At 31.3% G+C, this 14,501-nt stretch overlaps 2 protein-coding genes and 1 non-coding gene across 3 annotated transcripts; 1 reads left to right on the forward strand and 2 right to left on the reverse strand.

The window, feature by feature from the left end:
- Positions 1-5,892: 5,892 nt before the first annotated feature.
- On the forward strand, positions 5,893-6,917 carry LOC129915816 (histone-arginine methyltransferase METTL23). The gene is made up of 2 exons (XM_055995503.1): positions 5,893-6,122; positions 6,182-6,917. Exons 1-2 carry the CDS (start codon positions 5,991-5,993, stop codon positions 6,764-6,766), a joined length of 717 nt encoding a protein of 238 aa, XP_055851478.1. The 5' UTR covers positions 5,893-5,990; the 3' UTR covers positions 6,767-6,917.
- A 352-nt stretch (positions 6,918-7,269) lies between these two features.
- Trnas-uga (transfer RNA serine (anticodon UGA)) lies at positions 7,270-7,351 on the reverse strand. Its single transcript has one exon. It is a non-coding gene; the product is annotated as a tRNA-Ser (tRNA).
- A 1,432-nt stretch (positions 7,352-8,783) lies between these two features.
- On the reverse strand, positions 8,784-9,832 carry LOC129915814 (dnaJ homolog subfamily C member 17). The gene has a single exon (XM_055995502.1). It carries the CDS (start codon positions 9,749-9,751, stop codon positions 8,870-8,872), a length of 882 nt encoding a protein of 293 aa, XP_055851477.1. The 5' UTR covers positions 9,752-9,832; the 3' UTR covers positions 8,784-8,869.
- Positions 9,833-14,501: the final 4,669 nt, after the last annotated feature.

Consider the following 14,501-nt stretch of genomic DNA (forward strand, 5'->3'; position numbering starts at 1 on the left):
GTTCAAGCATGGATTTAGCTAATTTAACATTTCAGCGCTTTACCTCAGCTTAATTTACTGCGTTTTCACCTACAGCGCTACGTGAAAACGACAAAAACCGTCCATTTCAGAGACGTATCGAATTTTTAGCTGTCAAAAATTTCTTATGTCCAGTTACTTGTATACAAACGTGGTTCAGCCTCGGATCAGGAATTAAACTCGCCGATCAACTTTGGTTCAAGGATGGATTTAGCTATTTCAACCTATATAAACCTAGAACCAGTGCTAAAAATCAATTTTACCACCGAAATTCAGAAGATAAAAGTTGCTGAACCACGGATTAAATATTTGTACAACTGGCCCTTATAAAAATGATATTTTTATTAAAGCCTTGTACGCAGATCGAGGTAAATTTCAGCTCCCATAAAAAAATTCTCTGGGCTAAAATTTAATTAAGAATTTCAGCTGATTTCTAAGCAGATTCATCTAGAAAATCACACATACGTTTCCGATTGTACATTAGGGGTATTCACGATCTGGTGCAACAGGCCTAGTAAAAATGTAAAATTTTATTTTTTTACAATAGATCGTGAAGGCCCTTCCCAACTAGCACAACAGCTTCTATAAATTGAAATCTCGTAGGTTCTACTTTGTATACAGCTTGTATTGAGCTTGCTTCAGAATTTAACTGCTTATAGAAGTTCAGACTTGTTTAACAACTTCTAATAAGTTGTTTAAATACTATTAAAGAAACTTAAACGAAAAAAACTTGTTTTTCTTATTAGCCTGTTTAATGAATTTATAGAAGCTTTACAGAAATTACCAAGTTTTGTATTTGATTTTTGGTTTTGATATTAAATAATCTAGCTCGGACACTTTTTGGTTTTGACATTGAATAATAAATTTAGCTCGGACATTTTTTTTTGCTATTTGAACTGATTAAGTTTTTGATTTCATTAATGAATATACTAGGATGGCCGAGTGGGTAGAGTGGTGGACTACCACCAAGCAGATACGAAGTTCGATTCCTGGGTGTGGTAAAAAAATTATATACTTTTAAAATTATTATTAATAGATATACTAAAAACTAATGGAATATTATATATAATATCTGATCAAAAGCTAAAATTCATGATTTAAAACCAGTTAAAAAAGAATTCTTTTTTGTTTTTGTAGTTTTTTTTTTTTAATTTCGATAAGACATGTATTAAAGAGATATACAGGCTCTTCCGAAGCTATCTATCAAATCTCAAAGCTTCGGTAAAGCTTCGTTTAAGATCCTTACCCAAGTAACAATTTAGCTTTCATAAGGGTCAATGCAAGCTATTTTTTTACTTGTTTAAAAAGAAGGACAGGTCTTATGCAAATCATTTTGGCGCACATTACCGAATTTCCCCAAGACCTTCTTCCACAGGCAATCCACAAGCTAATAGCTTGTGACGAACAGCGTAAAACGACCTTATGCAGGCCTTTTTATAAAACAATGAAACATTTTAGGGAAACTATAGCTTCGCTAAGGAAACTATCATTTGCATTGGATGTTATAATAAGGCCTTATGGAGGTTGTTATAAGATGTTGAATTTATGAATAAAAAAAAGAGATTTTATTGATTTTTTTTTTCTTTTAATTTTTTTCTATTTTGTTTTTTCTTCTTTTTTGGCCATGTCAATGCTTTTCCTGTCGTTCTGAAATGGGAAGAATTTTATTTTAATTGAAAAAGAACAAATTTTTTTTTATTTCACAAATGGCCCCGCCAGGAATCGATCTCACGTACCTCTCTGCATACTAAGCCAGCAACTTACCAGTAGACCATACTCAAATATTAAAGATGAGTGGCAAAAAGGGAGCTAATTGAAACCTCACATAAAAATGCAATGTTTTTTTCTAAAGTGTTACAAATATTGCATATCTGCAGGATAAAAGCTTTGCATACTTATTGGTGAAAAACATTGCATACTTGAGAGATGAAAACATTGCATAATTACAAGAACCTCTTGGAACAGGTCTTATGAAAGCCTTCTGTCACTTGAAAATAGAAGGCTTCTTTAAAACGGTTCAAACAGGTCTTATGAAGGTCTTCTTTAACTTATATTTACAAGGCTTCTTCTAAACACTTCCAGATAGCCTTAAGGAGACCTCCTTTGTTTCCAAAATGGATGATTTGCGTAAGTAAGCCTTAAACTAAACTTATACAAACTATAGCTTGCCGAATCGAAGAAAATGGACCTTATGCAAATAAAATTGTTACTTGGGTTATAGAGGGTCAAATTTGTATAACGTTCTCCTTTTTCCATGCCCAACAACCTTATACTATGTTTCCACCTACGCTAAATCCGAGATTTAGCTAAGTAGATTTAGCATAAATCTCGAGTTTTAAGGCTTAACTACATTCACTTTTTGATTTCAAAAAGTGAAAAAGTGAAAAATACACACATACTACTAGCGACATCTTCATACGAAAATGAGTATCAGAATTGTGTTTAAAACTTTAAGATTATCTGTCATTTGTGAAAAAAAAAATTGTGCAGTTATTTGTTTTTGTCTTGTGAGTTGTGAGTACTAACAATTTTTGTTTCATTTCTTAAGATTTCATTATTTTTATTTTATAATTTCTTTTAAATATGTGGGCATAAAGAAACTTCATCATTCAACTGTTTGCATTCATTTTCGTTGTTCATCTAGCTCATCGCCGCCCGCTGGGAGGGAAAACAACAACCAAACCAAAGAGTCCCCGCTTTTCCGAGAAGCATCACGACATGGTGTTTTCCAACTTTAATAGGATTTTGTTATTGCGCTCTTCATGCAAACATAAATATTGGAAATAAACACCATGTGCTGGGTGATGGTGTGGTCCAGTATGATAGGCTTTAAGGATAGATTCTATTATTTGAGTAGGAGATTGTGATTGGTGGTGATGTTGCGGTGCCCGAGAATTTTCTTTTTGGAGGTTACCATCGAGCTTTATACCGTCTTCTCAGTCGGTGGAAAAGCAACGAAACAAAAAAGAATGTAAAGTGAAATGAGCATTGTATCAAGTTATGTTGCAAGGCAATTTGTTTGGAATTTATAAATTTTTGCTGAACATTTTTTTGTTTACAAAAAATCATCTGTCAAAAAAAGGCATGTTCATTGAAAATTATCCTTTGCAACGCCATCTAGCAATCATGTTCTTAAGTTGTTGGTTTGCATGTGTTGGTGTTTTCAAAAAGTGAAAAAGTAAAAGTTAAAAATGTTTTAACTTTCACTTTTGTTTTTCTGAGATGAAAGATAGAATTTTGCAGTGTGTTGGTGAAAGACAAAACATTTTTTCACTTTTGTACTTTTTGAAGTTGAATGTAGTTAAGCCTTTATTCTAAATCTTGGATTGAAAGTAGGTAAATTTCTTAGATTTAGGGCAGCTGAACCCAAATCTGAGATAAAGCAAAGTAGATTTAAAATAAATCTCGAGATTTATTCTAAATCTACTTACCTAAATCTCGGATTTAGGCTAGGTGGAAACGTAGTATTACTAAAGTTTAAAAGAAGCTGAAATGTAGCTTTTGTAGTACCTTAACCGAAGCTGAAATGTTAGTTGGGTTTTCTTATCTATAGTAAATATTAGCCGTTTTTTATTATCACTTGATCCATATAAATCATTACTTTAAATGTATTACAACAACTACATGAGATCTTGCTTTTCATCAGGATCACGAATCGTGATCTTGCTTTTCATCAGGATCACGAATCGAAATCTTGCAAGATCTCATGTAGTTGTTGTAATACATTTTAATTAATGATCTATATGGATCAAGTGATAATAAAAAACGGCTATTGAAGCATGAATGAAATCCATGATGTTTTTTTTTTTAACAGGGTTGTTCCTCCACTGTTGCTTCTTCTTTTTTTCCATTTTTTATAATTTAATTCTTTGTTTTGTTCGGGTTACTTAATTTTCACAAATTATTTTACATCAAAAGAAACTAATGTCGTTTTCTTTCACTCCAATGAGAGTACCCTTTTAGTACTTATTTTTGCACTTTTGAAGGTTTTGTGTTCTTTGACGCCACAAAAGTGTAAAAAAAAAATTACTCCGGAGTAATTTTAGTACTACGGAGTACCCCGGATTTACTCCACATTTTTAGTCAGATTTACACCTATTTGCACACGGACTTGCACACACACTTATGAATTTGAAGTTTGACATTTTAAAATGTTGTTTGAAAATTGAAAAATGCGAAAAGTTTTTCTTTCAAACTCATTTGTTATTAACAATAACAACCATTATGAACATATTTTCTACTGTATTATATTCCGCCAGATATATTTCTTCCATTTTTTCATTAATTCTTCACTTTTTCCAAAATGAAATTGAAAATCGAATAAAAAAAATTTTCAGCCAGTTTTCTTCATCAATAAAAAAAAAATCCTGTGCCATATAACAAAAAATCCCATTTTTTTTCTGCGTTGATGGGATATTTTTATTTTACAATTATAAAATCAAACTAAGGGTGTGTGTCAATGAGGCTGAAAAAACCGATCAGAAGCATAATGAAAAATATACCAAAAGTAAAACTAAGTCCGCTTCTACACGAAGGCGCAAAGCGCGAGGCACACAAGAGCAAGGGAGAAATAAAGTTCGAAAAAAAGGGAAGGAAGATTTTCTACCGTCAGTCTCCGGTAAAAAATTGTATGACTCTTTTTGACGTTTCCCTTTGATCTTCTTTTTTTGCTGTTCTGCTTTATTTTATTTCGTCGGTTGCGGAATCTGCTTCGTCGGTTGTGTATTATTTGCGTGTATAGTAACGTTTTTAATTTATTCAAAAGTTTTCGTTGCACTAGACCCCGCACGGGAGTTGTTTTTTTTTTTTGTATATTTTGGTGTTTTTTTTTTTTGGAATTAAAATACATAGTCTGCTTCTACACGAAGACGTAGACGCACAAGATGCACATAAGAGCAAAGGAAAAATCGATCTTTCTCTCTCTCGTGTTCTTATGTGCATCTCGTGCGTCTACGTCTTCCTGTAGAAGTTGTCATACGAAAACAAGAACAAAATAAAACCAAAGAAAATAACGGTCAAATTTGCCTCCTCAAAAAAATAATACGTGTAGAAGCGCGTGACGCACCGAAAGGAAAATCAAAAGGATATTGGAAGATGATTTCTGCGCCTTCCTACTTCGTGTATTATGCTTCATATGTTATTAATATTAATTTTTCTTTTCAATTCATAAAATGTTTTCCCTAGGCCTGTTATCACTTTTTTGTTTCAAGGAAATTATCCATTTTTGCCTTGTCACACACACAATTACATTAAAAAAAATTACTCTCATTATGTTCTTTCACTCCAGAAAAAGGAGTAAAAATTTAGAGTACTCCTTAATAGAGTGAAAGAAAACGACATAAATTACGGGACATGAGTACTGTCAAGCCGACAACCATAATAAACAGAATAAAAAAGACAAACTGTTTATCATGGGCGACGCGACGGTGAGCTGCCATCTGTCAAAAATAATTTTACTCTATTGTATTTTTATTTTGCAATAGGTCTAGGGTATTGCAAAAGTGCAAGACTGTTGCAAAATTTTATATATTTTGTTGTTGTAGTGTTGTAAGATTTTACACTTTTGCACTTTTGCAATGATACAAGACCAGTTGCATCGGATCGTGAATACCTCTATTTTATATCTGTCACAATTTAGCGGACCTAATTAATGATAGGAAAAACGGAGAAAAAAATATCTGCTAACTAAAATTTAGCGCGATCTTCGTACTAGGCTTTAAAACCCATAACTTCCATATTATTTTGGCTACCAAGCGAAAACAAATCAAACACTTTCAGATTAAAATCTGAATTCGGAAATGAAAAACGAAATCAAAAGCTAAGTTCAGAAACATGAATCACAGTGAATGTGCGTTGAACGATGCCATTTATCTGAAATCATTTCATTTGTCAAAAAACCAAAACTACGCTTGCGCATTTTCAATTTATTGATTTATATTCCGCTAAATAATTTCTTTATTTTGGCATACCAAATGACATCAGGAAGTTTTCAAATGACTGATGGATCTACTACAGAACATTTGAAGAAATTCGTCTTCACAAACGTTACACAAGCAAATCAAGGCATACCACCTGAAAAGTCTCTTGAAATACTTATTCCCGAGGTAAATTCTTCTGATCACATTTATCGTAGCTAGATTATTTATTTATAAATTCGTCACAGCTCCTGCAATCCGGCTACTCGTTTTACACTTGGCCTTGTGCTCCAATTCTAGCTTGGTTTCTGTGGGAACGACGTCATTCATTAGTTGGGAAACGAGTTCTAGAACTTGGTGCTGGCACCGCTCTTCCTGGTATTTTAGCCGCAAAGTGCGGAGCCCAAGTAGTCCTCAGCGATAATTGTATTCTTCCAAAATCATTGGCACACATTCGCCGTGCTTGTTTGGCAAACAATTTAGTTCCTGGTCAAAGCATTGATGTAATCGGTCTCAGTTGGGGTTTACTATTAAACAGTGTCTTCAACTTGGGTAGCCTTGATTTAATCATTGCTGCCGATTGTTTCTACGATCCAGGTGTATTCGAAGATATTGTTGTTACAATATCATTTTTATTAGACAGGAATCCCGAAGCAAAGTTCATATTCACTTATCAGGAACGTAGCGCTGATTGGTCAATAGAGGCATTGCTAAAAAAGTGGAATTTACATGCAGTTCAGATCAATATCGACGATATTGGAAAGTATTCTGGAGTAGATTTGATTGAATTGATGGGCGGTCATACCATTCATTTAGTTGAAGTATCTAAATAAAGTTAAGAAAAACAAATTTAAATAAAATGTCTCAGGTAGTCCGCAATTCTTATAAACTATTTGTTGGGAATCTAGCATGGACAGTGGGAAGTCGTGATTTGCAATTGTACTTTTCAAAATTTGGACACGTTAGCAATGCAACAGTTATATTTGATAAAAACCAAGGATTCTCCAAAAGCTATGGTTTTGTTGTATTTGCAACACGTGACGGATATAATAGCGCTTCCAATCACGCTAATCATTTATTAGATGGAAAAATACTTCGAGTGCAAGAAGCGACCAATTAATTAATTTTTATTAGAATTTAATTTATTTTTAAATTATATTTTGTTTTTTGAGAAATAAATTTTATAAACAAAAAAAAAAGTTTTTCTTTTTTTTTATTACAAGCTCGCTACTTTTATTTTCTTTTACATATTTCATACAAAACGAGTTCACAAACATTCTAATTTTATAAAAAAAAAACAAACGAAAATTGAAAAAAAAAAATTAAAAAAAACTGTCGCTGCGGACAGGATTCGAACCTGTGCGGGTAGAACCCAATGGATTTCAAGTCCATCTCCTTAACCACTCGGACACCGCAGCTGTTGAAATTGATGTGTCAAAAAACAGACAGTTGGCTGTTGGAAAATCAAAAATTTAAGATATTCGATAAATTTTAGCAAGTGTTCAAAAAAAAATTTTATTTAATTCGAAAGGGAATAATTTACCATTCCACAACTTTTCCCTTTTCATCGAACGATTTTCCCGGAAAATGTATGTAGGTATAGGTATGTATGTACCTATAATACATAATTAATAATAATTTGTTGGTGTTTTGTTTTCCTACTTCTTTTTTATGTTAACATCTTTTTATTAGAAACGAACGCGTAGTTTAGTAGGAAGCATTTTTTTTTTCAGATTATGAAGTACCTATCAAATCATTCTTTTAAAGAGATCATCGTTTTTGTAAATAATAGGGATAGAAAAGGTATTTACATTTTTAAACAAAATAAATAACATTAATATAAGACACAAAAGTAAAGTTTAAAAAAAAATTAAATTCTTATTGACTAGTAGATACCTATAAAATCAATTTTAAAATCTTTCTCAATAAATTATGATTCAAACATTTGTAAATTTTACTTTATTTGTTGTCTTGTTAAAAAATTAGGTAGGCATTCCTTTTTTGTAAAAACAAGTTAAGTAATTTTAAGAAAATAAATTGGTAAAAGCGTTATTCTTAATAAATGATATCAAAATAAAAGGTAAACTTACCTAAATGGGTATCTAGGTATTAATAATTTTCATATAACTTTCAAGGGTTGTAAAAATATCAATAAAAAAAATGCATTTGAAATTTAGAAAAAAATTGAAAATTAAAAAAATTGCACTAAAAAAAATATTTACAACTGAAAAATATTTCATTAAAAAAAAAAAAATATTTAATGCAACTAAAAATATTTTGCATTAAAAAAAAATTCTATTGCAAATAAAAAAAAAATTGCATTGGAAATAAAATTTTTTTGCAAATAAAAGTATTTTGCATATAAAAAAAGTTTATTGCAAATACAATAATGTGTGCATTAAATTTTATTTTTTAATATTCGTCGAATTGCTTACAATTTTGGCTATCTGATAATACATTATTTTTTCCAATTCTCTCAAAAACGGGTCTAACGATATGGATTAAATTTTGTACACTTAAATGCACTCAGTGATTCTTATGAAACTTCGTTTTTTTCTCAAAAAAAAAAGCAACTAGCTAACGTTTATAAACGTGTCTTTTCTCTTATAACAATAAACGTATTCAAATCTGAATCTGTGAGTGAATCGAAAGTGATTCTCTTTCCCTATAAAATAAACTAAATGTACCGACATTAGTAAACTACATTGGTTTGAAGTCATGACAAATTCATTAGATGTTTTTATTCACAAAACGCTGTTTTAGAAAACTATTTATTAGTTTTACTTATTGGCAGAACAGGAATAGGCCCCCCAGGATTGCTGAAGTATTAAACTCAATGATTTTTTTTTTTAAATTTCTTTAAATTATTTTATTTGTACAAATATTTTTAATACAATACTAAGCCTTAAAAAATAGTAGTCGAACGTTAAATTTTTCTATGAACCGTCTTGATCTTCTTTCTGCATTTGTTCGATCAAACGCTTTCGTTCTTCAGCTTGCCTCAACTGTCTAAGAACTAAACTTTCAAAGTCATTTGATGATCCGACATTCAGAGAACCATTCTGATTTTGCTTAGGCGGTGGTGTAATCCACTCTAAGCTCAAGCAATTACTAAGATCTCCTTTTTCATATAACAAAGCCATTTCACTAGATTCTAATGATTTAAATTCTACTAAAGCACTACCATTCTTCTTTGACATAACAAAAGCTTCAATTTCTCCATACTTTTTCAGGTAATTCATTAACTTCGACTCTGAATAGCCACCATTTGTTGGGTCATTCTTTTCTGCTTTCCATTTTATTTTGATTCGATGAAGAGTTGAATCGAATTTGGGAGCTTGTGTCACTACGGTTTTTTTCAATTCCCGTCGCATAGAAGCAAGTTCTTCTTCAAGCAACTTGGACCCTTCTTCCCGCAGTCGATCTATTTGCTCTTGAAGAACTTGTTCATCGGTCTTCTGAACAGTTGAGTAACCTTTGAAATTACGTTGGCTTGCAACACTTGCATCTCGTTCCCTTTGCTCCAAATCGGCTTTTAGTTTTTGTCTTTTGCTATCTAGCTGCTGATTACGGACTTCGGCGGCTTTTTTCGCTTTGAATACTTTATCATAAGCCGCTCTTGCTGTCGCATCGGTAAGGACTTCTAGAGCTCTTGAGAGAATATGAAAAGTTTCGGCTGCTTTTGGGTTATCTGGATTTTTGTCCGGATGGCATGCTAGCGCCTTTTTTCGGTATGCTTTTCGGATATCTGATTCTTGGGCATCGATATCTACACCGATATATTCATAAAGATTTAATTTTGCGAATTCCGCCGACATTTTCTGTTGTTGATTTGACTACTGAACTGAAATTAGTTTTTATTCTGGAAAACAAAATCAGAAAAAAACAGCAGCTGTCAGGTTGACAAAAAAACATAGGTTTGTTCGATGTTGTATTTTCTGGAAGTTCTGTTCCACTCATTTTTTTCCTTCAGTACTACTTTAAACTACCCTGCAAAACAAACCTCAGTAGTTTAGGGGAAAATACAACCACCAACAAAGTCTACTTTGTAGATGTATGTGTTTCCTTATTTACCAAAATCTCTCCCCTCAAAAAATAGTAGTTTTGTTTCTCCTGAAAAAATAAACTCTCCTTTGGTAAACCGCCATCAACTTAGCAGCACTTAGTGGGGATTTTCAAAAATTTTTATGCAAATAATTAGGTGAGAATTAGGTGAAATTTAGTGAATCAATTTTACAATTTGGTGAATCATAGTTTAAAAGTTATTAACAAATTACGTAAGGCGTAAAGTTAGCAGCACTTGGTCATGAAATTCAAAAAAAATTTCTCCATAATTCAGTGTCAATTTAGTGAATCGTATTCCATCAGTTTCATAATTTGGTGAATCATAGTTTATTAAATAATAACTAAAATAGAAAAATTAGCAAACGTGACGTAACGTAAAAAAAGCATTTGTTAATCATGGACACAAACCTCACGAATGAGAATGGCAGAGTTCAACACACCAAAACTGAACCTAAATTCAGATTTTTTCACATTGAACGCACTTAATATAAATGTATACTGACAATGCGTTCAGGTGACGTTTTTCATTTACAAGATACACCCTTGTATATAGAAACTATAGTACTATCATGAAAGTGAATTTATTAGGTCCGCTTCCTTTAACTAGGGTGCGCTGCGGTAGCTTTTTTCCAAGTTTTGGAAAGTAGAATGAAGGAATAAAATACGTGTGTAAGAAAGAGAAAAATACTTTCATCTTTTTAAAAGGATAAAGAGAAAAAACCGAAATCATATGTTTGAAATTTGAATTTCGACTGCTTGGGAATAGTGAAGGAGAAATGTAAACAAAATATTTTTTGTTTACAACGCTTTGTTTATTTCTTGTTTCCTAGGTGATAGTAATTTGAGTATTTTTGAATCAAATAATTTATTTTTGCGAATTTGAATAGATTTTTGTTTTGGGACTTTTATTTGTTATATTCTAAGGCAATGTTGCAACATTTAACTTATCTTGTATTGCTTATTATTTTTTAGGTATAGTTTTTACTTTATTGTTCAAATTGATGATATAATAACAAGTTTTAAACTGCATCATTTTGAATTATAAAGTAAATAAAGTTAAAAACTAAATAATAAAGGGGAGCGTCATCGAGGCACATGAAATTCAAAGGAAGGTTATTAGTTTTTGACATAACAAAATGCTAAATATTTTTTAAAGGTTTATGATTTTTGTCAAGTTTGTATTAACTAATAAAAACCTGAAACATTGAACAAAAATCTTAAAATAAAAAAAAAGTTCAAAACTACATTGTATGTGTACAATGTACATACATATTTTAATTTAAAAAATCTACTTCTCTAGAATAATCAGTTGTAGAGCGCCCTGTAATAAGAAAGCAAAAGCTTTTATTTTAAGTATTAAAGTACATAATAATATAGCATTACTCGCTTTATTATTTCATTAATGAATAAATTAGAGTTAAGTTAAATGTTGCAACATTGCGTAAGAAAATATCAAACAAAAATTCAAAAACAAAAATGTATTCAAGTTTTCAAAACAAAATATTCTATTCGACAGCAATCACCTAGTCAACAAGAAAAAAAATATTTAAAAAAGAAGAATACAAAAAAAAAAAAAAAAAAAAACCCAAAGAAGAATATAATTTTAAATTTTATTTCAAACGTGATTGCCACATTAGTCAAATTGAACTAAAATATTTCAGCACATTATTATAAACGCGAAATACATACACTTAAATACAATCATCTCATGCCAAATTCACTGCAATTATTGACGAATTTTTTCGAGACCATGTTTGAAATTTAATGTTTCATTACTTTCTAACAACTTAAAAATGCTTCTCACTTATTAAACAGAGAAGATTCAAACAAATATTCTACAGAATTTACGTTTTGTTTTTTTCGCTGTCAAAAAAATGAATCTAAATGAAATTCAAAAATATTAAGTGTTTCTGGACATCATTATTTTGATGGAGGAATTTTATAACTCTGTGTTTTATGAAACTTAAATATTTTTGCGATTACTATTTATCATAAGACTTTTTATATTTGTCTTGTTTAAAAAAAAAGTATTTACTATGTATTTATTTCCAAATTTTTTAATTTATTTGAAAACAAAAAATTTTTACATATGGGCAACCGTGGTTGTACGTTTTAGTTTTTTTTTTTTCAATTTTTAATAAACAACTTCCATTTGTACTTATGCATCTTTCTATCTCCCTCTATCTACAAAGCTAAATATGTAGTCACTTTCCCCCGAATTGAAATTTGAAATAATATTCCAATATCTTAAATAATATTCCAATATTTTGACGACTCCTTCATTATCTGATTATTCTTAGTCCCCACTCCTGCCCCACTCATTCCATGAATAGGTCCGCTCTCTTGAACCAGACGGCGCTTCAGTCGTTGGAACCCATGATAGTACTATAGTTTTTATATACAATGGATACACTTTGATTTGAAAATTTCCAATGCGAGTTACAACAAAAATGCTATTTTATAATACAAAAAAAGTTTGTTTACATCTTCACTAGCCCAGAACTAACATTCAGTGGAAGTTACTCACAAGAAAGATTTTGTTTTTTTTTTTTCGCATGAGTCTTGGACACTGATCTGTCTTGGAACATTTTTGAACTTCCGCAGATGATTACTTCAAAAGTATGATTCACCAAATTCTGAAATTTGGAACATTTATTCAGAAAAAGACCACAAGCATTTTGGTACATAATTCATAATTTGGTGAATCTTAATTCAAGAGTTACATGCGATTTTGTTTTTTTCGCGTGCGTCTTGGAACATTTTTGAACTTCCGCAGATGATTACTTCAAAAGTATGATTCACCAAATTCTGAAATTTGGAACATTTATTCAGAAAAAGACCACAAGCATTTTGGTACATAATTCATAATTTGGTGAATCTTAATTCAAGAGTTACATGCGATTTTGTTTTTTTCGCGTGCGTCTTGGAACATTTTTGAGCTTCCGCAGATGATTACTTCAAAAGTATGATTCACCAAATTCTGAAATTTGGAACATTTATTCAGAAAAAGACCACAAGCATTTTGGTACATAATTCATAATTTGGTGAATCTTAATTCAAGAGTTACATGCGATTTTGTTTTTTTCGCGTGCGTCTTGGAACATTTCTGAACTTCCGCAGATGATTACTTCAAAAGTATGATTCACCAATTCTGAAATTTGGAACATTTATTCAGAAAAAGACCACAAGCATTTTGGTACATAATTCATAATTTGGTGAATCTTAATTCAAGAGTTACATGCGATTTTGGAAACATTTCTGAACTTCCGCAGATGATTACTTCAAAAGTATGATTCACCAATTCTGAAATTTGGAACATTTATTCAGAAAAAGACCACAAGCATTTTGGTACATAATTCATAATTTGGTGAATCTTAATTCAAGAGTTACATGCGATTTTGTTTTTTTCGCGTGCGTCTTGGAACATTTTTGAACTTCCGCAGATGATTACTTCAAAAGTATGATCCACCAAATTCTGAAATTTGGAACATTTATTCAGAAAAAGACCACAAGCATTTTGGTACATAATTCATAATTTGGTGAATCTTAATTCAAGAGTTACATGCGATTTTGTTTTTTTCGCGTGCGTCTTGGAACATTTTTGAACTTCCGCAGATGATTACTTCAAAAGTATGATTCACCAAATTCTGAAATTTGGAACATTTATTCAGAAAAAGACCACAAGCATTTGGTACATAATTCATAATTTGGTGAATCTTAATTCAAGAGTTACATGCGATTTTGTTTTTTTCGCGTGCGTCTTGGAACATTTTTGAACTTCCGCAGATGATTACTTCAAAAGTATGATTCACCAAATTTTGAAATTTGGAACATTTATTTAGAAAAAGACCACAAGCATTTTGGTACATAATTCATAATTTGGTGAATCTTAATTCAAGAGTTACATGCGATTTTGTTTTTTTCGCGTGCGTCTTGGAACATTTTTGAACTTCCGCAGATGATTACTTCAAAAGTATGATTCACCAAATTCTGAAATTTGGAACATTTATTCAGAAAAAGACCACAAGCATTTTGGTACATAATTCATAATTTGGTGAATCTTAATTCAAGAGTTACATGCGATTTTGTCTTGGAACACGATACATGTGTCCAAAGGTATACAAATAGCTGTGTTCCTTTGGCCTTAAGTATCTACTGCTAAGTACTTTTGGTTGTAAACAACTCCATTTCTTCTATAGAAAAAATAGCCGTTTTTTATTATCACTTGATCCATACCCAACCCAACTAACAATTTCGATGTTATAACGATGGTGAGAAGCTTTTTGTCATCACTAATTTCACACCTAAAAGACTCATATAACCCTGTTTATCATTAAAAAGGCCCCCTTTTTTTACTCCTATTAAACTTAAAAGGCCAAAGGAACACAGCTATTTGTATACCTTTGGACACATGTATCGTGTTCCAAGACAAAATCGCATGTAACTCTTGAATTAAGATTCACCAAATTATGAATTATGTACCAAAATGCTTGTGGTCTTTTT

Source organism: Episyrphus balteatus, chromosome 3, assembly GCF_945859705.1.
Source record: "Episyrphus balteatus chromosome 3, idEpiBalt1.1, whole genome shotgun sequence".
In the NCBI taxonomy this organism is placed as follows: Eukaryota; Metazoa; Arthropoda; class Insecta; order Diptera; family Syrphidae; genus Episyrphus; species Episyrphus balteatus.

What these genes read in the sequence shown, in the direction of transcription:
- LOC129915816 (XM_055995503.1), top strand. Translation starts at nt 5,991, where the DNA reads ATGACATCAGGAAGTTTTCAAATGACTGATGGATCTACTACAGAACAT. An exon ending in TTGAAATACTTATTCCCGAG is followed by an intron (nt 6,123 to 6,181) that starts GTAAATTCTTCT and finishes AATTCGTCACAG; the next exon opens with CTCCTGCAATCCGGCTACTC.
- LOC129915814 (XM_055995502.1), bottom strand. Translation starts at nt 9,751, where the DNA reads ATGTCGGCGGAATTCGCAAAATTAAATCTTTATGAATATATCGGTGTA.